Source organism: Xenopus tropicalis, chromosome 6 (genome assembly GCF_000004195.4).
Source record: "Xenopus tropicalis strain Nigerian chromosome 6, UCB_Xtro_10.0, whole genome shotgun sequence".
NCBI lineage: Eukaryota > Metazoa > Chordata > Amphibia > Anura > Pipidae > Xenopus > Xenopus tropicalis.
This window is the reverse complement of record NC_030682.2, coordinates 53,356,374-53,380,041: the sequence shown is the minus strand read 5'-3', so window position 1 is coordinate 53,380,041 and position 23,668 is coordinate 53,356,374. Positions and strand designations below refer to the sequence as shown.

General features: G+C 40.1%; 1 protein-coding gene across 2 annotated transcripts; it reads right to left on the bottom strand.

Annotated features, from left to right (window-relative positions):
• Window positions 1-879: 879 nt before the first annotated feature.
• ctnnb1 (catenin beta 1) lies at window positions 880-22,438 on the bottom strand. Of its 2 annotated transcripts, none has more exons than XM_018094670.2 (16): window positions 22,188-22,438; window positions 10,976-11,029; window positions 10,227-10,451; window positions 9,892-10,145; window positions 9,295-9,533; window positions 8,721-8,922; window positions 8,070-8,214; window positions 7,751-7,854; window positions 7,335-7,673; window positions 6,341-6,499; window positions 6,140-6,259; window positions 4,760-4,910; window positions 3,641-3,762; window positions 3,235-3,295; window positions 2,716-2,938; window positions 880-1,779 (listed from the first exon to the last, which is right to left on the bottom strand). In XM_018094670.2, exons 2-15 carry the CDS (start codon window positions 10,986-10,988, stop codon window positions 2,730-2,732), a joined length of 2,343 nt encoding a protein of 780 aa, XP_017950159.1. In that variant the 5' UTR covers window positions 10,989-11,029; window positions 22,188-22,438; the 3' UTR covers window positions 880-1,779; window positions 2,716-2,729.
• Window positions 22,439-23,668: the final 1,230 nt, after the last annotated feature.

Genomic DNA, 23,668 nt, shown 5'->3' with positions numbered 1-23,668 from the left:
AAAAATTAAAATGCATATTATATGATTAGCACCTGCCACTACTGCTGCTCCTGCCCCATCAGTGCCACCTATACTCAAGATACTCTTCCTTATTTCAATTCATTTTCAACACTAGCATTGCATGTACAGTATGTAGTTACTTGAAAGGGGCTTTCCATAAGGGCCAGATTTAATCTTTTCATGCCATCAGTTAGGTACTAAGTTGTCACAGGAAGTGGCTACCAAAAGCAAAGTACCCACATTTGCAGCTTTACAAATGCACTAGAGGAAAATGTGGCCGTTGTCTAGCGGCATGTCTTTCCCCAAGGGTAACTAAAGCTGCCAGATCACTGGCAACACATCATTAGTAATCTCACTGTAAAGTACTCAGATATTACTTGTATCTTATTTCTAAACATTGTTGCCCAGTTTCCTTAAAGGAAAACTATTGTATTCTTAAAGCAATATTGCTCCTTTGGTGTCACATTTTCACACTGCCAGTTTCTTGCAAAAAAAAAAATTAGTTCTCATCTAAAGGACCAGCCAGTTTGCAGCAAGTATTCCAATGTTAGATTATGTACCAGGTATACTGAAATTAGTGTTTGATGACTGCCAAGTAGTGTCCCAGGTGAGTGCCAATAACTCTATTCCCCCTGCACTGACTGATTACAATGTGAACACAATGAAGCAATTGAACAAACCACTGAGAAGTTGTGCTGTAGTGTTTCCCATCCCACTGACCCAGTGCTGAGAAGGGGAGGGACTTTAGACCTGTAAGCTTAATGTACATCTGAAAATGAACAGGTACCATGGGGCAGCAGAACATTTTAAAAAAGGCTGTAAAGCCGAAAACCCAAGATTGAGGTCATAAACACTCCTTTGATACAGTTACCACACATCCAAGTTTAAAAATAAGTTTACTTTGTTCATTACATTTACAAACATTGAAGTTCGCTCCATAAGACCACAGAAACCCATTCCACATGGACTTTAAAGAACTTGACACAGAATGCATTAAAAGTCCACTTTAATTCTTCTGAGCCATTTTATAATCTGATTTTCATTAAGCATCTGTGGCTTCAGTACAATAACTTTGGGATAAAAGGCAACTGGTAAAATGTCCATTACAGGTTCCAAATAAGTTGAGTTTCTTACTGGCCCCTACCCAGACATTCCAGATAAAAGCTTTGATCAAAAATGATCAAACTGCTTAGATTAAGCATATTAAAAACAAAAACTATTTGGACCATTTCTATTTGTCTATTTTTTATACAAAAAGAAAAAAAAAAAAAAAAAAAAAAAGGAAAAAGCTACACAATGTTCCACTTTATTAAGGATACAATTAGAGTGATTATGAATTAGTGTTCTACACTTGATCCTTAAAAATTAGAAACTGCCTTAGCATTATGCACTAACTGAACGCTACAGAGACTTAAGGTTACCTTAGAAAGGAAAAGAAAATCAGGATACTAAGAAAGCAAGCTAGGTCGGTACCATACAGATAAAAAAAAAATGAAAAATAAAAAAAGTTTTTTTTAAAACAAGCAAGGCTAGTGTTTCTGATAAGTTCCAGCTTGCAAAACTATTCTTGTGCATTCTTGATGTGAGTCACTTGCAAAATCCATTGGTTTTGTTCCTCCGACCAAATAAAGGACCAGAACATAAAGTTATCTTCCATTGTTCCCATAGGAAACTCAGCTTGGTTAGTGTGTCAGGCACTTTCTGAGATTACCAGCCCACCCCTCCTGCCCTCTCAGCAAACTACAGGCCAATCACAATGCAGATTCATCTGGACGATAACTAGGGGGAAAGAAAAGAAAAAAAGCTTTAACACACTGCATAATAACATTGCTTACCCAGAAAGTAGCATGAACTAAATAGTCTTAAATGTGGGCTAAAATGTGCCAGATCTCAATCAGGCAGGTTTAATTTTTCCATCTGATTAGGGACTGCATCAGACAGTCCATATACCTGCAGGTTTAAGTTCAAACAATCAAATTAGCCCAATATTGCCCAACTTAGGTGGGCATATTAGAAGAGAATATTAGTGTATGGCCACCTTTACAGTTACTCTTTGAGCAATGGCTGTACTATGCTATGTTCTAAACTTCTTTAGTTTTAGTTTAGTGCCAGCTATGCCTAAAACATGTTCCTGTGCAGTCCTCAATTTGTATTTCTCAAATATTTTAAGTTTGTGGCAACACCACACCACAAATAGACAAACACAATTAGGAACTAATTGCTCAATGTACAGTATAACAAATTCTTACAAACTAAAGGTGTGGGCCACAGTGCATGCATTGCACAGAGAATCCTCCCTCAGTCTTTTTAAAACTAAACTTAAAGACTACATTTTGGAGCACTCGCACAGCCCCTGATCTGGGAACTAGCATTTATATTGTAATGACACCCACTGTAACCTACAGCACTTATGTTTCCCTATTTGCGTTGGTAAGTTATCCTCCCATCTAGATTGTAAGCTCTATGGGGCAGGGACCTCCATCTTATGCAACTGTACTGACTCTTATTGCAACTGTATCTTGTATCTATCTATTACCTTAATAACCCCGTTTGTATTAATGTATTCTACTGTACAGCACTGTGTACATAAGTAGCACTTTATAAAGATATACATACAGACAATTTGTGGGGGTTAAGATTTAACTTTTATATTAAAAATATGCATAAAACAGGAGTAACATTAAAGTAAAGAGATCTGCTTACATGAAGACTTACCAAAAAGTAGATATTTACAAGTCAGTGTCAAACCAGGCCAGTTGGTTGCTATCACCTGGAGGCAGGCCATCCATAAGATCTTGGGCATGACTCAAATCAGGAAGTCCATCAACTGGATAGTCTGCACCTGGGTGATGACCTGCCATGTCATGATCCATCATTGAGTCCATACCCATTGCATCCTGGCCATAGCCAGGGGCATGGAAAGATCTGTAGCTTGGATCTAGATCAGAATTAAAAAGCAGTTAGGTCACATCCAAAGCCTGTCAATGTGTTAACCAAGATATACTTGCTTTACCCAGGTACACAGTTATAAAGTGCTGGCATGACTATTGAAAACGGTATATTGAATAGTTTGTGTATATGTAACATGTTAATGTATTAAAGCAGCTGTCTGAAAAAAATTGTTCCCTTTAACATTTCATTAAAACTACAAAGACTTTGGCAGCCATTTACTTCAGGTCTACAATTTAGGCTCTAGTTATAAATGGGCCTTTTTTTCACCAAAACACAACTTACCATCCTGTCTGTAGCCAAGAGGTTCACCTTGGGCACCGATATCAAGACCAAGGTCTGCAGCCTGAAAAAGTATTTACTTTATTATTACACAAAAATATATGTATACACACTACCGATACTCTAGATAATTTTGTATTCTTATACAATTTGTGTACATGAAAATGCAGCAATTTGCAACAGAGCAAATACACCTGCAAGTAACTGCAATTAAATGCAGCTTTAGTGACATTTTGAAAGTGGCATTGCAACTGTTGGCCCTAGAGTAAGAGCTAAAATCATGCAGAAATCAGGACATGGGACATCTAAACTGAAGCCACTTTTCATGGGAGCCTTCTGTGACATTAGAGTAGAAGATTTAAATGTATGAAACATTAATGTTTATAAGTGCTAAGTAGTTGGTTCTGACCTCATTCCATGGCATTGGCTCTGTTCTGAAGAGTGAGCTTGTTAACTCCACTGAGAGACGCTTCTTGTAGTCCTGGGGTTTGTCCTCAGACATACGGAACAGAACAGCAGCTGCATAAGTTGCTAGAAAGCAAAGGAAAGATTGTTAATATTTATAGGCTCTACAACACCAGACCCCTCAAGCTTTTGAGAAGGCAGAATCCGATGATTAGTTGTATAATCCTCTCTAGTGAGGGACAAGTCTTACAAAATGTTTAAGCTTGAGCCCAATATGCATACCTTGAACTTTGATTCAATGTTGGAAGATGCTGGGATTTTAAGCACAACAATCTGGGGTCTCAAGGTTACACAATATCAAATTTGGCACTTCTGTACAATGTGTACTTTTTCTAAATTCTTAAGACACATTTTACATTCTTCATTGTGTTTGAGAGTGGGCTTATCTGTGGACTAGTAGTTACTAAATATTTGGCAGTGACTGTAGTCACTTATTCTGCAATTTTAGTGCAAAGTACATTTGTATTAAAGGAAAAGTAACGCTAACATTTTTTAAGTAAAAAAATTCTATTCTACCCTGCCCCAATAATTGCCCTATCATGCAAACCACTTAGTATTTTGAATTCTTTATTAGAAAATACCCGATTAAACAGCTTTAGGTCATTTGAAGTAAGGCGATAAAGCGAAGGAAGGATCAGCATCCACTTTGCGACAATCTATCGAGCCAAGCCCGACTCCTTCCTATACAGAAGGAAGGCTAGGCTCAATCGATTGTCGCAAAGTGGACGCTGCTCCTTCCTTCGCCATATTGCCTTACTTCAAATGACTGGAAGCCCAGTTTTAGCACGTATTTTCTAATAAAGCATTCAAAATAATAAGTGGTTTGCAGGATAGGGCAATAACTTGAATTTTTAGTGTTACTTTTCCTTGAATAGGCAAATGTGTTTTGCATAAGTCAGTTTACTGAAAAAAAAAAAAAAAAGGTAGACTTCACGTTAATAAAAGCTAGGGTTTATTGTCCTTTTTGTACTTATGTTAAGTTGAAAAATGCAAAAACAAACACTTTAAAAAAAAAAAAAAAGGGCTAGGGTTCTTAAAGGTACAGCATACTACAAAAACTTACCAACTCCTTCATTTCTAGAGTGAAGCAGTTCAGTAAGAGGAGCAGTTGCACCTTCAGCTTCAATAGCTTCAGCAGCCTCTTTGTCTTGTGCCAGTTCACAAAGTACACCTGCTGCCACTCTTTGGATGTTTTCAATAGGAGAGTACAGCAACTACAAAGAAAAATTTTAAATGTTTTACCAATTGATACAGGTTAGTGCACAAAGAAGTTATTAGTATGGTTTATTTGCCATGGAGCATACGGCCAATAGTCTGAACTTTACCGAGCTTATTTATATGAAAGGTGTGAACAACATCTAGCCCTGTGCCGTCTAAAGGTGGCCATACACAGGTAGATTCTAGCTGCCGATATCTGTCCCTTGGACCGATTCGGCAGCTTATCGGCCCGTGTATGGACACAAATGATGGGCCTGCCCGACTGACATCTGTCCTGGAATCGGGCAGATACTGATCGACAGGTTAACAAATTTAGTCAGATTGGCGACATCAGCTCGTTCATATGGCCCCTGAACAGACTATATACTGCAGTTCTAATTCGGTCGGAATTAGCCTGAAATCACCCAATATCGCCCGCCTGTAGGTGGGGATATCGGGAGAAGATCCGCTCGCTTGGGAGATACTGCCCCTGACATGAGCTCCTCCATAGATTGGGGAAGATTTAGTTTAACCTAAGTCAGGAACTGGTACCTGTAAGCAAAGAAACAATCATGGTTTCCATTTAAATTTGTAACATTTTGGGCTAGCCAAGCCAGTAGTGCGTTTAGTTTAAATATACTGCAAAATATTCTAGCAGTGTTACTGTTTAATAAGCCAAGCATGTCCTCTTTTAGACAATTTTTAAAAGGACAGAAATCCACAAGTTCAAGAAATAGGGCTTGGCTGAAAACCTGTCTCCTCTTGATTTAATCATGAGCAATGCAGTGCACCATTGCAAGGTAGATTCCCTGAGCAGATAAGTGTCCAATAGAATTGAGTGGATTATCTGTTTTGGTAATCTAAGAACCATACTGAGCAAATTTTGCCCATTTTACCAGTTAAATATTAAAGAAAAATTTGTTCAGCAAAAGCTCTGTTAATAAAACTCATGTTGAAAAGTGGCTAGAGTCCCTTTTACACAACAGCAAGATCAGGGGACCATATACTTCAGACTGCATACTCTTGAATTTTTAGTGTGTGCGAGACAAACCTTATTGTTTTATCAAACCAACACATTCAAACTCCCAAGGGGCACCGATTAGTTTTATGGATAGTTTAAAAGTGAAGAGACCAACTTCCATAAACCGAGAAATGCCAATTGACTAATTTCCCAGTCTATCCTTTAAAGATCCTGCTAAATTCTCCCTTTTCATTCCATTAAAACTGCCCTGAACTAAAGTCTTACCTGCACAAATAATGGAATGGTGTTAAGACCTCTGATTACAATTCGGTTGTGGACATCACGAGCCAAAATGTGAAGGGCACCTGTGCAGCCTTCAACTATCTCTTCCATACGGACACCCTCCTGAAAGTGGAAATCAGAACTTGTAGGCAACCTTAAGCACACATGTATCTAAGTATAGGCAAGCTTGAAAGAATTACATACCACAAATTGCTGTTGTGTTCCACCCATTGAAGTGCGCCTCTGTGTGTCCTGGTGTGCACGAACAAGCAATTGCACAAGTCGAGGAATAGCACCCTGCTCGCGCAGTGGGGCATGATTGGCTGGACAAAGAGCAAGGTTGCGGATCAGGCCAACTGTAGCCTAAAAAAATTTAAAAAAAAAATGAAATAAGACTGAGGTACAGTGTAAACACGAGTTATAAATCACTGTTATATACTTGGCATGGGAATCCTTGCTGACAGTTTAGCTTTGTGGGGTAGTTCAGCTACTAGACATTTTTAGTTTTCAGACAAACTAATTTCTGATGTACTATTTTGTCAAAAGAAGGCATGAGGGGGAAAAAAAAAAAAAATAAATAAAAAAAACTTTCTAGGGACCAAGTCACTGAAACATTTTACTTGTTTTCAACCACTAGCCTTTTTTTGGTCACTGTAATGGTTATACCAAAGCCTATATGAGATGTTAACAAATAGCCGTTTAACACTTTACCACCATGTTATTTTGTAGTAATTTAGGAGACTTTGATACAGCCTTACACATTCTATACAGGATGCCAACAAGAGGTTAAAGACTAAGCTCAGTGATCTAGATTCACAATACTGCAACTCGAGTTTCAAATTTTCATTCGATTTGGTAACCGTACGTGGTCAGTTTTTAAATTTAAATTACAAATCCATTACCCAAAGCCTAAGAGAATCAGTGTGGTCAGATGTCAGTTCTTGCCAAAACAATTGCCATGATTACAAATTACCAGTTATGTGTTTATGAAGGCAGCATAAGCAGCAAAACTTACTGTAGGCTAAGAATGACTTTGATAAAGACCATGAGCATCACTGGTCTAGTTTATGTAATACAAGAATCTGAGGTTGAAGTATTGATCATGAGCTGAAGTTTAATTTTCCCCGTCAGACCATTAATAAAAACCAGACTGAACTCTGGAGTGAGCCATAGGGCACCCTATGTATAACCTACTTACCTTTATCAAAGGCCAGTGTGAAGGAGGGTGCAAGAGCTTCACCACCACTGGAAGCCCATAATGAAGACGTACTGCATTTTGAGCCATCTCTGCTTCCTGATGCCTACTGGTAAGGTGACGAAGTGCACAAATTGCAGGTTCAGTGATGTCTTCTCTATCCCCAGCACGTAGAACTGTGCGAACAAGGGCTTCAATGCCTCCAACTTGACAAACCATCATTTTGTTTTTGTAGTTGTTGCATGTAAGGTTGGACAGTATACCAGCTGCACAAGTTACTACATTAATGTCATCTGATCCAAGAAGCTGAACCAGGGTTCCAAGAAGACCTTCCATTCCCTCCTAAAATCAATACAGATATTTAGTAAAGTCACACTAAACAGTTAAACACTAGTGGCCTAAAGAAAAACATTAATAACCTGTTTAGTTGCGGCATCTGAAAGGTTTCTTAGAGTCCAAAGACAATTTTGAACAAGACGTTGGCTTGAGTCTGTAAGATGGAGTCCTAAAGCTTGCATTCCACCTAGATGGCAAACAGAAGACAGTCAATTAAGCTCAATCAGTACAAAGTTTTTCTGAAACTATACAGGGCTGCAGATTGTTAAGTCTGCACTGATGGAAGCTCGTGAGTTGTAGACTTAATTTTTCTAAGTTTCCACCCTTGATTTTGCCAACAGCATGGCATAGATTAAAGGATGCAATTCAGATGGTTTGAATAACAGTGAAAGGTAAGCTTACCAGCTTCAACTATAGCAGGCTTGTTGCTAGAGCACACAGATAACACTTTAAGCACCCGACTTGTGGTCCACAGAAGTTTCTCGTAACTGTAAGTCCTCATTATGTTTACCAAAGCTTGCGGTCCACCACTTGCAAGAATAATCAACTAAAAGCACAAAATATCCTATGAAGTTCATATACAAGCTGCATAACAAGCATTTATACAAAATTTTCCTTCATGCACTAAAGTGACTGGAGGGCAAAATACAGTGCATTTTTAAAACTGAAGGCATTTAAAACTGGCTAGTCTTATTTCTACACTGTTGACACTGAGAGCAAACCTTGCCATGACACATTGATATATTATATTTTGCTGTATTTTGGCAGATTTCCACAAGTGTCTTGTTTACAATGTTTCAAAGCATTATCTTTTACATTGGGGTAAGGCACAATGGTGACAAATCTTCCCCAATGCCTTCCCACTGGCAAAATTAATTGCTGGTGGAAACATACACTGCTTCTTTTACCAAGGAAGTGTCACAGATTTGGTCTACGCTTAGTCCTAAATTGGCTAAATACATACTACCAAATCTCAAAGTCAGTTGTGTATAGCACTAGAGATTAACTTCAATATCTGTAGATCAGTTTTAATCCATGAAAAACTCTACAAACCTTGCTTTCTTGATTTCCATAGGCCAATATTTGAAGACAGTCTGTTGTGATTGCCAAAAACTTGACATTTGTTTTATTGAGAAGGGCAACCATTTTCTGCAAGCCACCAGCTAGGCGTACAGCCATCTTTGCTCCTTCTTGGTGAAGAAGAAGATTGTGCAGTGTTGTGATGGCATAGAACAGTACAGAATCAACTGGGGAGCTGTAAAATGAGAAAATAAGTGAATGCCAAAAAAACAAGTGATACTGACATTACTTTAATATTTATATTTTTAGCAGTAAAGAACATAAATATTTTCTATAAGTCCTGTTACACCATGCCCAGCAGAGCTTTGATTAGTCTTGATTAGCTTTTGATTAGTCCCGTCAAAAGTTGCCTGTTTTCACAATAGGCTGGTGCAGTATTTCTGAGGGTTGCCATACAAACATCAATACTGCAGCCTATGACTGGACAGCTTCAGTGAGATATTAAAAGTTCTAGAGCAGCAAGTAAGGCTGGCTACAGAAGGAGGTAGGAGAAACTAATGATCCCTTACTAGTGACTCCACAATTTGGGAATATAGATGTTACATACCCAAGCATTTTAACCAGAGCAGGAATGCCTCCAGATTTAAAGATAGCCAACAAGCCTTCACGATGGTGAGAAAGGTTGTGAAGTGTTCCTGCAGTGCATCGTGCCGTTTCTACATCATTTGTATTCTGCATTGTACGAACTATTGCGGAAACCATCTGTGGTGAACGCATTATAGCATGGCGTGATGCTTCCTTCTTTGACAGTTGGTGAACCATTACAGCAGCCTTGTTAACTACAACCTAAGAAAAAACATTGAAACCACTTGACAACCTTGACTGACAACACATTTTTAAAAAGTTAATTGTAAATAAATAACTCCACTAACTGATCAGAAATGCTGTATGGTTAAGTGCAACAGGGCACAGTTAACAAGGGAAACTAGTTATGACAGACAAGACAAAAGTAATTTTTAACCAACAGGGAAGTTAGATGGTCTGCAGCACTTAATTTTGGCCTATCAGGAACAGATGCTAATATAGGGCACTAAATGCATTTTGAACAGCAGTCTCAAATAACCAACATTAATTTAAATTTTTTTATGCCTAAACAGTGAACTCTTATCAGGAAAATTTTAGTCATTAAGCCATTTCTTCATACCTGGTCCTCATCATTAAGAAGTTTTGTCAGCTCAGGGATTGCTCGAGTAGCCAGTTCAGCATCATCTTGGTAATTGATCAAGTTGACCACAGCATGCTTAAGCATCTGGGAAGGTTCTGCTAAGCGTTGCACATTTGTAGGGTGTGCAGAGTCAAATTGCGTTGATGGAATCTGCATGCCTTCATCAAGGGTTTCTGGAAACATTGCAGCACGAACTCGCTGGGCTCTTGTCATAGCATATTGGCCATCAATATCTAAAAAAAAAAAAAAAAATGTTTCGTTTCCATTTAAAGCAAAACCAACCTAAATAGAGACATTATGGGATACACCCTTACCAGCCACTTGATCTTGAGTAAAGGACTGAGAGAAACCTTGCTCCCATTCATACAAAACTTGGTTGGTGTCCACATCTTCATCCTCTGGGTTTCCTTTGCCACTTAAAGATGGTGCTGTGGTGGTCGCTCCAGAATGGATACCAGAATCCAGGTAAGACTGCTGCTGCCAGTGACTGACTGCTGCTTTCCGATCTGGCTCCATGGCCATGTCCAGCTCCATTAGATCTGCTACAGAAATTAATTTTGTCGTTAAAAACCTTAAACCATACATAAAACTGCACTTTGGTGCAAACATGCACTCTTTGCCAAGTATTTATGGAAGAAACCCAAAAGTTACAGCACTTAAGTTATCCAATTTTGGCTATTTTCTTGCTATAGGAGAGTCACAACATGCTTTTTACCTACTTCTGAATTAAGGCATTTCATAATTTGAAATGTTTACCACAACAGCACTAATATCAAATATTGAGTTTCTTAAAGGGTTTGAAACATGTCTGGAAAAGTATTTCCCAGGCTTTCCCTTCTCCACAGAAACTATTTCATAAACTGTTTTGACTTATCTGAATGTTCGCCAACCAACAAAGATGTGAATAAGCCTTGATCCATGGCTGTATGAAGAGTGCTCCAGAGAACACGGCTTGCACTAAACTGTTTAACAAGCCCACCAATGGACACTAGTCACTGACTAAATATAACCTGTCAAGTTTACATGTAAATATACAATACAGAAACAGTTGTCTTCATTTTACCTTGAGTTGCCATTTTTCAACAGTTTCCAAAGAACCAGGTTGTGGATTACAAGCCTAAAATTAAAAAAACACAATGTAAAACAGAAGTGTTTGTCAATTTACTCATAAGCTCACAGCATGTCTAATGAAACCACACTACCATACTACAACAAATCGAAAATAACGCTTTGTTCAAAAGCTGCGCAATGGGGTTAAACTTAGTAATACGAAGGTGAATATTTTTAAAAGCTTTGCTTCTTATTAAAGTGTGAAACCTGAATGTGTCATGCTGGCTTCAATAGGTTACAATTAAATCAGATTTAACTGAACCCATTGCCACCGTCAGCCCTGGGGCTGGCACAGACCAGATTTTGGTGCTAAACACATACTAGTGTTTCAGGGCCGAAATTCACTCCGTGCATCTGCACCTGGCCAAGAGCAGCAACAAATGCAGTTAGATATGAAGACTGATGTCAGCAAAGGGGCAAAGCCAGCCCTTTGTGTTGAGTGTATTTGGCAGGAAGAAAACCTAAAGTCAGCTTCTTTACAGTCATAGGCCAAATGAATCAATGATTGGCCTGTTTGTACAGGCAGCAATTTTTAAATGGGTGAAAAACAAAGGTATTCTATAATCGTGTTCCTTAAGTACACTGCATTTCTTTTATCAGTTGTCCTCTTATGGCGATAAGGTACACAACTCTATTACAGAATAAAAGGACTGGAGAAAAGCATAGAGCCATTGAAAAATTGCACATATGGCATTAAGGCCTGTATAACAGTTGCTTATTATATAAATACATTATATAAATACCAAAATACTGCCAGGCAGTACAAGTAGCAATAACTATCTTTCATGCAACCACTGATATTGGTGTGTGTATGGCCAGCTTTATACTTAAAAAGGGGCCACATTCTCAAGTCCTAAAACTAGGGTACAGTGTTACTGAATGTTAAGCAGAGAAGCTAGAAGGTGAAAATACAAGCCTAAGAATCACACAGTTGTCTCTTATACGATTGTTATTTTGCCATCAGCGATATAAATGGCAGCATCATTACACATAATGGAATTAAACTTGAGAAGGGAAAGGCACATTCTTTCATATGGTGCCAATGCATTTATGCAGCTTTTTACACAAATGTAATTGTTCACAGCCCCCGTCCCAGTGGAGTCTACCTTTACATTAATACATATGGATACTGAATCAAATGAATTAACCTGCCTGTATGTTTTTAAGAAACCCATGCAGACATGGGGAAAACAAACTCCTTGCAGATAATGCTCAAGCCAGAACTGAATACTGGACCCTGGAACTGAAAGCCAGAGAACCTAACCAGCGTAGTTGTGCTGCCTAGACTAAAAAAACATTTGTTCAGGGCTGCACTGGCATAACTAGGAAATGTCCAGAGGGGTGTTTACAGGTATTTCTGTCAAGTCAGGCAGCAAATCCAGTTCAGCAAGTAAGGCAGGAACCTTAAAGGGTTTTCTGCAGTAAGTTACATCAGCTGGACTTGTGTTTATCTTGGATATTTTGCCATTTGACATTGTACAAATCATTCTGAATTGAGTAAGTCAGTTGTACGACAAAGATCTTCCCGGAATACTTGGAATGTTGCTTCAATCGGCATCTGTTTACCATAGCCAGCATGGGATCAGAGATCTCATGAAGATAAGGTGTTGATTGTATTGGCATTAGAGCTTTAAGGGCTCTGGCACACTGATATTAGCCGCTTGTGACAAATCTCCCTTTTCGCAGGCGACTAATCTCCCCGAATTGCCATCCCACCGGCAAATGTAAATCACCGGTGGGATGGTTTCCTCTCAAGGCAACTTCCGCGATTTTGTTGAAATCGCGGCACCGCGTATGCCATCCCACCAGCGATTTACATTTTCAGCAATGGGATGGCAATTCGGGAAGATTTGTCGTGGGGACTAATCTCCCTGTGTGCCAGAGCCCTAAGGTGTTATAAAACTGTCCAGGGAGCGGTGCCAAACAGCTTTGTATGTGGCAGACAAAAGACTAGCTGCTACCAGATTACCAGTCTCCCTAAAATGCCTTGTTGGCAAGAATGTGAACTGCTTGTGAGAATATATACACGTCGCTAAGCTGCCCTGAAGTTTCCTTCATGAGGAAGCAGGCATTTTGGGGAGATTAGTTGATTACAACTTATCAGCTAATCACCCCATGGAATGCCAGCCTTAGGGCTGTGGCACACAAAGATTAGTCGCCTGCAACAAATCTCCCCGTGTGCCACAGCCCTTAGGCACACAGATGGATCACTGATTAACCTACACTACAGAGGGCAACATCTCCCCAAAAAGCTTTCCCACCAGCAACAATGCTGGTGGGTAAATTAACGGGAACTTGGCACTCACAAAAAAAACGTATGCAGCACTTTCCATTAGCCTCTTTATAAACTGGTGTATTCTATTACTGGCTAATATTGAATACCCATGCCCCCTCAACTTGTATGCAACTGCTATAAAAAGGGAAAGCTGTCTTTTGAAGACCAATGGCATTTGTACTGGGAACCCCAGTCTGGATAAGGATGAGGACACTTCAGTAATGAGATTTCCTCAACTGAGAAACAATGTCTGCGTAAGGGTATGGTAAAGTTGCATACAGCCAAAAGAGCAGTTTGGCCAATTTAAATCAAGCACCAAGAACGATCGCCACTTGTATGGATGTGACCACCTACACAAACCAACACGTCAGATAAGACAACAAAGGCAGCTAGAAATGTTTCATTACAGGTAGCATGGCAATAAAGTACAGTACGGATATCTGATCTGGCATAGCAGTATAACATTTACCAAGGCCTTACATCCAAGTAAACTCAGGCCATAGCACTTTTCAAACATCACTTTGAATATTTGTTATCTACAAATATTTTAATATTTTATAAAAACCATGCCAATGTTTAGAATTGTATCAATAGGTAAGGAATATTACAGGTCAAGTCAATTTCCCCTGTTGCAGTGATGGTGCAAAAATTATTTCAATATGGATTATTTCTTAGCTACTCCCCTTGCCTTCAGGTACAGGACTGCAGCCAATTGGTTAGTTGCAAAATGCAGTGATCTTAATAAATTACACTGTTGCACTGAAGAACATGTGTACGCTCCAGGTTATTTGAATTGAATTAGCTGCAAAATATGCAGGTATTGGGCAGACTATCAGAATGGAGACATTCCATTGTTGCAGTTTGTGGACACAGAGGCTGAAGTGCAAGCTAAAGCAAAATGCTGGCCGAGTGAAACCAATTTCTTTCTGCAGTCAGGTCCCTTGCCATACCATAAGGCAGACTTGAATGGGATGCTGTATTCACTGCAAAATAAACAAAGCATGTGCTACCCATTTATTTATAAAAGCTACTGAATACACTGGCTTTATTGCTTCAAATATTCTGTTTAAGTATTTCTTGCAAGGGTTGCTTTTGGAAGGCTAAGCTAGAAGAATTTACCTCTGGTAAGCCACAGGGTTTTAGTAGATTGACAAACAAGGCGAGTGAAACGCTATAATTTGGGAGTGCCAGTTTGAGCCTGGTCTGAATTAATGCCCGAAGCCGGTCCCTCAGATGTGCTATCCTGCCCATTTATAAAAATCTTTAGCCTAAACTTGTATCTCAGGTTTGAGAATGGCTCAAATTGTTGAATTTAAAAAAATCGCCATGAGCAAAATCATCTATGAGCAAAAATGCCTACACTCTTGTTCCACAAAAAAAAAAAATGCATGTTGCCAATGGCATGACTGGGTCCAGGTCATATCACTTCAGAGCCATTTCTTACACGGACGGCACAGAACATTTCTAATGCCACAAGCACTGTCCAAAACACTGCCCACAGAACATGCAGTACACCAAATTTATTGCCCCAAAGTCATACCAGAACTACAGGGATTCAGTGGGTATACGTTAACAGAAAGCATATGTACATTACCCAGGTTTGCAGTTTTAGAAAAAACTAAACACTACAGACACACATGCTTAGAGCACTAGTAAGGGAATATAAGTTCTTACTAGGTAGAAAGACTAATACAGTTAACAAATACATTTGGTGGCAAACTGCAGAAATATTTTTCCACGAAGATTAGCTCATGGTGAGAGCAGCAGCAATTATGCAGAGGTTTCCAACATCACTGAAACCAACCCTCAGAATTCATGCCACCTCGCTAGACAGACTACAATAGTTAAGACAAGTCTTGCCATCAGACTTGAGGGCAATTACATACAGCGAGATTAGCCTCCTGCAGTTAAAAACATTACTACTGCAGGCGACTAGCCTCACCAAAATGCCTTCCCACAGTAAATCTGGAAAGGAATACACAGTGCTATGTGTTCCAAAGTCATCAAAGTTTCCTGCATGTGAAATCTTCAGTGGGAAGGCATTTTGGGAGATGTTACAGTGGGTGGGTGAGTCCTCTTGTAAGCCATTAGGGCAGTGGCAGACAGGGAGATTAGTTGCCCTGCAACAAGTCTTCCTTGCCGCAGGGGACTAATCTGCCCGCAATGCCATCCCACCGGTTAGATGGCATATGCATTTCTATGATTTGATTTCTCTCAAGGAAACTTTGGCAAATCGTAGCAACACGTATACCATCCCACCAGTAATTTACATTCTAGCCAGGATGGTATTGCGGGGAGATTAGTTGCCCGTGGCAACAAAGATTTGTCATGGGGCAACTAACCTCCCTGCCACTGCCCTTAGGGTGAAGACATGGAGCTACTAGTAGCTGCTACTTTTTCACGGCTACTAAATGCAAGAAAACACCCTGCCATAGACAATTACCAGTAAATGATTAGCATTGTCTATTTTAGTAGCCACAACAAGTAGCTCCTACTAGTAGCTCCATGTGTCTTCACCCTAAGGGTGAAGACACATGACATTTCTAATAGCAGCTACTTTTTCACATCTACTAAAGGCCAGAAAATCCTATGCCATAGACAAAACCGAGAACTGCCTCTGCTAAAACACAAAATTCAGTAAAAAAAAAAAAAATATATATATTATATATATATCCGCATTGTCTATTATAGTGGTCATGACAAGTAGCTACTAGCAGCACTTTGCTAAAGTGAGCGACTCATCAACCCGAAATGCCATCCCGCCAGAATGTAAAATCACTGGTGGGATGGCATATACCATCCCAGCTACAAAATAGACAATCCCGATATTTGTTTTAGCAATTCTTGGTATTGTCTATGGCAGGGTATTTTCTGGTGTTTTGTAGCCATGACTAGTAGCTGGCACCATGGGTCAGACAATTTAGCAGCTTCTCTATGTGTATGGGACCCTCCGACAGGCCTTCAATATCTGGCTTAATACCAGTAAGATGTTGTCAGGTAGGTTTAAAACCCCATCAGGGCAGCTGCCTGCATTCCACCATGTCCTGAACATTTGGCCTAAGGGCCAAATAAACAATCAGCCCACCCTAGTAATGGAAAGCTCTGTTCAACTTGCGTGTATTGTTACACCTATGGCCAACCTAATAAAAATTCGGACTAAATAAGAGGGAAACCGTACACAGATGTCTAGGTGCTGTGTTTAGACTACGGAATACTACCTAGGTAAGCAGTGTTTATTGCTGCTACATGCACCTTGAGTAAGGACCAGAGCAGAACAATGTCCACTAACTGCAATGGGAAACTTTATACTGGCTTGCAGACAATAACTATCTAAGTGGGAAGTTGCCTTGCATGGGTCAGTGGGCCATAATCTTCAAAATGTTCAATACACTGCCATACTTACTGTACACCACATTTAATGCCTGCTGAAGATTCTCCCAATAAAATCTAAAGGTATTTTTACACTTAATGGAAACCTTTGTAATTTTACACAGCTACTTTTTAGCAGTTACAATACGCCAGAAAATACCCTGCCATAGACAATGCTGAGAATTGCTACTGCAAAAAAACGAAGATAATTAGTATTGCCTATTTTGAAGCAGTGACAAGTAGCTGGCTACCAGTAGCTCAGAGTGTCATTGCCTTACTCTAAAAAAGGTAAGAGGTGATTACACCATGGTCCAACAAGACACTTTAAGGCTTGTTACCATTATAACAATTTATTCAACATTTTCATACCTTTTATACTATAAAATTGTTAAATATGCACACTTAATAAATTACTATAACATTCATTAAAATTCAACTCCTGATGTTCAGTTTGTAAAACAAACCTACAGTAAAGCACCAAGAAAATGTTTTGGCCAGTTGCTCTTTTGCAGCAAGATCTGACAAAGCACTCTATAGCACTTTGCTTCTTAAAGATGAATACTTGCATTCAACAGATTTATTAAACAATTACTTAGACATTTGTATATGAAGAGAAGGTGTTGCATGTTGACCATGAACTTCTAAACCTGTACTCATATGTAAATATTGCCATTATCTCTTGGCATGGAGACACCAAGCAACTATTGTTTTAAAGCATGACAAAAGGCATCGGTGTGGTACATTCCCAAGGACAATGAATATGACCAGATACATGAATAAGCAGATCACTAGACAGTTTATACACAAACACATGCAGAGGTTCACAGATCAGCTTCTGTTTTAGCTGTGAAGAAAAAGATCATGCAGTGGAGCCAGAATGTCTGCCAGACAGTGTCTTAACCCAATACCAGTTTAAGCAATAGTTTCCCAAAACAGTAAACTAAATTCTTAAAGTAGTAGGAAAATAGTATATGAAAATTCCTATATTTGGTAAGTATAAGGGTGCAACTATACCAAGTGGAAACTACTTAAACAATATGACAGGGCTAGAACCTTGTGAGCCAGTCTGGGGTGGGGGCACTCAATAAGACTGCATGCAGTTTGGCCGAAGACACTTAAACTCTGATGCAAACAGATTAAAAGGACAATTGTGACAAAAAGCAAGAGATTAGAAGATCCCCAGTGGGGATGAGGCAGTCGAGTCATGTTGGCGGAACAGACAATAGGAAATGGTCACAAAAGAAAACAATGTTGCTTATTACCATCTAATGCAAGCAAAGTTTGTAGTTTAGTCTATAGCACAGTCACTAAAAGCATGCCAATTCCACATGCTACAGTTTCTTGTTTACGTTACTTTATAAAGTATATTTACAGTTCATATAAGCTTTTCCTTTCTAATGTGTATTAATGTACAGGTGAGAATAATTTAGCTCCTTATTCACTACCACAACCCCAAACATGTTTAAAAGCAAGCCACACAGCCATTTTAAATAGTGAGCATCATATGTGCAGTTCTAGGCATTTGCTTTACAGTTAGCATTAACTTTATTCAACTTATGGTGTGCTTAAGGATCATAAGGGCTCTGGCACACTGGGAGATTAGTCACTAGTGACTAATCTCCCTGAAATGCCATCCCACCAGCAAAAATGTAAATCGCCGGTGGGATGGCATATGCGCCGCCACAGTTTCCTCCAAATCGCCTAAGTTTCCTTTTAAAGAAACTTCTGCGATTTTGGGGAAATCGCAGCACCGCGCATGCCATCCCACCGGCGATTTACATTTTCACCGGTGGGATGGCATTTTGAGGAGATTTGTCGCGGGTGACTTATTTCCCCATGTCCCAGAGCCCCTAACCATATAACTAAAGTAACCTAAAGTACAGTCGTCTCACATGCTCCAAAATGTAAGTTCAGACACCCTAGTTTGACAATGTGCATCTAGATTAGCATTCACAAAGTAATAGCTGGAACCAAGCTTTTGGCTGAACCGCTAGACACCACTGCATGACATTTTCGCTCATATGACACAGTATGAGGCATATCATAATAAAATCAGGCCAGAGCACAGAGAATTAGAGCTCTGAAAATTTAGATTTGCTTAACATTCAATATTCTGTGCTGCAGTAATCTTCCTGCTGTTTTTTTGCATATATTGTAGATCAAGCATGCAACCAATGCCAATACAGGGGTGCTGTAGTAATCTCTCTCCAGCCCAAGTATAAATACATGATACGTTGGAGACAATAGACAAAAGAAGTTCTGTTGCCTGAAATACACACTAAAACTTTTTTTTTTTTTTTAATTTTAACCTGTTTGTCCAATAGGCTTGTGGAAGTTAGAGGGATCACTATTAAAGACCAACAAAGCAGCCACTTTGAACAAGGTCAGTGGCTTCTTTAACTATACAGGGCTTCCCGACTGATTTTTGCTCAGACAAGATCTGCTTGTCTTGTGCAAATAGTTGCCTCTACAGACCTAACTGTAAACACATCATACATTATGTTTTATAGCAAGGCAGTAAGTGTTCTTTGCACCTACTTCCTGTGTAAATAGGGCTAGAGTAGGCAATAACCAAGATATCCTTAGAATGTCAAATTAGTCCAAAATGAATTGTAGGGCACAGTTCTAAACATGAAAGATTGTTTTAGTGGCATTTCAACTACAGAAAGTCACCCCTCTTTCTTAAAGCAAAATAAAGCCTTTAGAAAGAACCATAAAAAGTTGGTTTGATACAGCAGGCTGCAGTTCCTTGCACTTAGCAACACTGAAGACAAATCTAGTTACACACATGACAGCATACTTAAACCCCATGGGAAAGTCCATCTATCGCTTCAATAATGTTAAGTTTACATGGAACAAAGTTACCTACTTAAACAGTAAAGTAATATGCCATTGACGCAGTAAGGCAAACCTACAAACCAAAGACCCCTGCTCCTCCCAAACACACATGGATTGAATTTGCATGCTAACACTTCAAAGGCTAGTTTTTTGCAGGAGTTTGACTAAAAGGACAACATTTAAAGCAGCTAGTACACGCCACAGTGCTTCATTTAAATTTGATGTTTAGTGGTAGCTGCACTTTTACTTCCTGGCAAGGAAACTAATGCAGCTTTTATAGAAGTACTTTGCTGCTCACACAGAAAGTATAGTTAGTTGTACTGGTCATTTCCCAGGACACTGCAAAGGCAAGCACTGTTCCATAAGGCCTATTAACACCAGATAGTGCTGCTCGCACAGTTAACAATGAAGTGTCTGTCTTTGCCAGTTAGCAGCTACAAACCACTATTATGCTTTATATAGAGCCAACATGTTCTATGGCAATCTAGAGAGCTTATACAGTAACATTCCCTGCCCCAATGAAGCATGATCTATGGTTCCTACCATACACCCACTCTGGGGAGGAGCCAATTAACCTTCCTGTCTTGGGAGCATAGAAGAAACTTAAGAAAAAAATGCTACACATTAAGAACATACTAATTCCATGAGATACTGTCTGGGGAAGTAGACTTACGACCCGAAATGCACACAGGTCACCGACTAGGACCTTTGATTCTTGCAGCAGTGAACAGAAAGACCCCCCCATGTCCAATTGGCCATTTCCCAATGGGCAACAGCATGTTTTCAAGATAGTTGCAAGATCAAGGAAACATACTTCCCATGTCAAAGGCAGGTGAGGGAGCAAAGTGCACACTGCCCACCTACTGAACTGTTTAAGGAAACAAATCCTCTACCATTCTGAACATGCAGTTGCATTAGTGCCAAAACGGGCTAGTTACAAATATTTGCCCTACCACATCGGCTACAATACTTGCACTAAACATTTGTACTGTTAACTGGAGAGGAAGCCACAAATGCCCCAATGCATGAATTGCCAGCAGGCCCTTCCTTCCTACTGCAGCTGGTGGAACAAAACCACCACTTGTGCGCAGACTGCTGCAACTGAGAAACAATCAAAACACTGCCATAGCTTAACATGAGAAGGTGGCTTTTATCGGAAGCCATAGCTGTATTAAAGTTGATATTTAGTCTAGTTAGTTGTCAAATAAGAGCCGTGCCCCAGCACAAAACAGCTAGAAATGTGTTAAGTGCCTGGAATTTCTGCACCACATTTTCTCTTAAGATCACATTCCTGACTAGTCTAATCTATTCACTACCCTGCATACTTTCAGGACAGGAGAGGGTGGAGATGGAGTTGGGGGAAAGAAAAATCCATGTCCTGGAGACTAGCCTTGATATGTAACAAAACCTCAACTAAAGCCATGTTAGCCAATACTATAGCACATGAGCAGATTTCATCCCAGTAAAAAGCACCTAATGCCACCTCCCACTAACCTGAATTTCTCCAAGCTCCACCACAAACACTTTTCAGCTTGAGGGTGTTTGTTTGCATATTTGCACACTGAAAGGCACAAGTGAGCTACTCTCACATTACCTACTCCATGGGAAGCGGCAATTGTTTGTACTTCAGTAACATTTGCTTAATTTATAATATAGATCATTTAACTTAGCATTAAATCACAAGTTTTGGCACCCACAAGTTAAAATCTAAACCCAAATACGTACAAGGTTTCTTACAGGAAGCCAAACCTTGTACACATTAGCTGGAACGATAGGATAGTAGGGCCCATGACTATAGCTTACTGCTGCAACAAAACACTGGAAACACTAATTCTAAGCGGAAGGGCGATGAATATCCTGGCTTGACTGAGCCTCACCCTAGGCCAAGACAGGGAGTGAATAGAAAAAAAAAAGTTGCAAGAGTGGCTCATATTTCACAGCTCCATCACTGAAACACTAAGTACACAGGGGAGAGTTTCAGGGAGGGGGAATATATACACATTCCCAAAGCTGCCCTAAAACAACGTATGGATTTATACATGTCCCGCATCGTGAATCTGATACACTGGATAGAATTCTCCATTCCTGCACATTAGTTCTCACATCTCAAAAGCAGTAGAACCTGCAAGCACTCAGCACATCACTCCATGCCAAAACACACATTATAAAAGTTCTAGAATCAAAGGAAAGAGGGCCAGCCCGCTGACGCACAAAGACGGCTTTTAAACAAGGTGCCAACAAGCAGATGGAAAGGGTAGTTTAGATACGTATCTATTGGGATTCCTTAAATAGGACTGTATGGTACCCCCCTACACACCAACAATACTATGCAGTACAGTTATGGGACAAGTACAAAGGCACACACACACAACCAACTTCCGGCCCTGTTTCTGATCCTTAACTCCAAACAATGCTCTACCCAACGAGGCCAGGCGGCCGCAAGTTCCACACCGCAGACATGTACAGTACCTGCCCACAATCCTTAAAAGATAAAAAAAACGCACTAACCACACTGCCAAGTCAAGTCAAACAGATCCGACCACGTTAACCTCCATCATGTGGCTCCCCAGCTGTTGCATAACCACAAATGCCACCACTCCCCAAGCAGCTTCCTAGGTACGGTAACAATCGATAGCGACACCGAAGCTACAAAAAAAATAAAAAGACATTTGCAGTATCTTACCGTTGGCTCGACGTCCACCGGTTCCGGCCGTCACCGCGTTTCGCCCGGTACTGGCCGTCTCCTACACACCTCCAGACCCTGCAGGTTCCGAATTGTGTCCCACTTTAAGATGGACGGGGTATGGCGGCAAGAGCGTTGATTTTCTTTTCCCCGTTTATGTTTCTGATCCCCTTCAGTTCCCAGCCATGAACAAACGCACTACTCTCCCGTTCGCTTGAAACGCGACACACAGGCTTAAAATGGCGCCGCACACCCTTGTTTTATATGGGTCGCATTACATACGCGTGTGAATATCCTTCCGCGGGCTTCGGCGGCAGGAAAAGGTCTCATAAACGGGGCGTGGGCGGAGTGATTCAGAAGGAAATATAAAAAATAGTTCTTCCCCAAAGCAAATGCCCTCCCTAGGTTGTTGTATACAGAGCTGCGGAAAATACTAAAAGGGCAATTGTAATACTATCATATGCTCCGCATGAAATATGCAGATACGTTCGAGTAGAGCTGGTGCATAAATGTTTCTTGTAAACCTAAAGATGCAATTCGCCACCCAACTGTTAATGGTTTGTGTATGTACGGAAGCGTAAGTTAGTTAATGGCGATATAGTGGCAATTGTCACAGGCATGGGTGTTACTGAATTAAGCATTAAAAAGTTTTTGTGTCAGGTTTTGGAAGCGACGAACAGTTTGGGCGGAGATGAGATTCATTCCTGCTCATTGTGCGGATTGGAGGACTTAAACGCGGAATGATCCTCAGTAGGAAATGCGGCCGGAGCTGTTTTTTTTCCTCCTAGGCTTGGAATGTGGAGCCCGATGAGGGCAGAGTTGGAGACAAAGAAAGGAGGGGGAAGTATTAACTCTTTCGTTGGAATTGTAACACGAGTCCTGCACGATTGAAGTGCTGCAACAGAGCTCAATATTAAACCAAAGCTTAGAGGAGAGGGTACATTTGCCCTGCCCCCTCCAAAGTCACAGGGCACGTCTGGGCAGATAAGAGATAAAAGCAGAATGGACAAAGTGTATTGTGTAAACGTTTATGAGATATTTTTAGTGTATCTGTCAGGGATGTGAAACCTTGTGCACTCCAGCTGAAGATGAACTGCAACTTCCACCTTTCTGTTTACACAAGATTGATTGTATTTAAACAGCAGCAGAATAGTAGACTGGACAGTCCATGAATGATGTATTTTTTCCAACTTAATGGTCAAAGCCATACAGTATTGCCAGTGGTTTCCTTTATAACACTTGCCCTGCATTAAACAGCTCTCAGTGTATAAGATGTCCAGCCTGTACCCCATCCAGTTAGGGTTTGCAGCATCCTTGATCAGCTAAAAGCCCCGGGCCTTTTTGTAGTTCAATAATACCTAATCAAGAATAAACCTGTGGTACCCATGTTTAAAAAAAAAAAAAAAAAAAAAGTGAAATTTCATTGGTCTTTAGAATGGGTGCCTAAAATGAATAGGTGATGGTTGCATAATACGAGGTGA

Excerpts from the sequence above, each read along its gene's own strand:
- ctnnb1 (XM_018094670.2), bottom strand. Across the intron at positions 10,146-10,226 it reads TACTCAAGATCAAGTGGCTG|ATATTGATGGCCAATATGCT; the intron begins GTAAGGGTGTAT and ends TTTTTTTTTTAG. Across the intron at positions 6,260-6,340 it reads GAACACAACAGCAATTTGTG|GAGGGTGTCCGTATGGAAGA; the intron begins GTATGTAATTCT and ends TTCCACTTTCAG.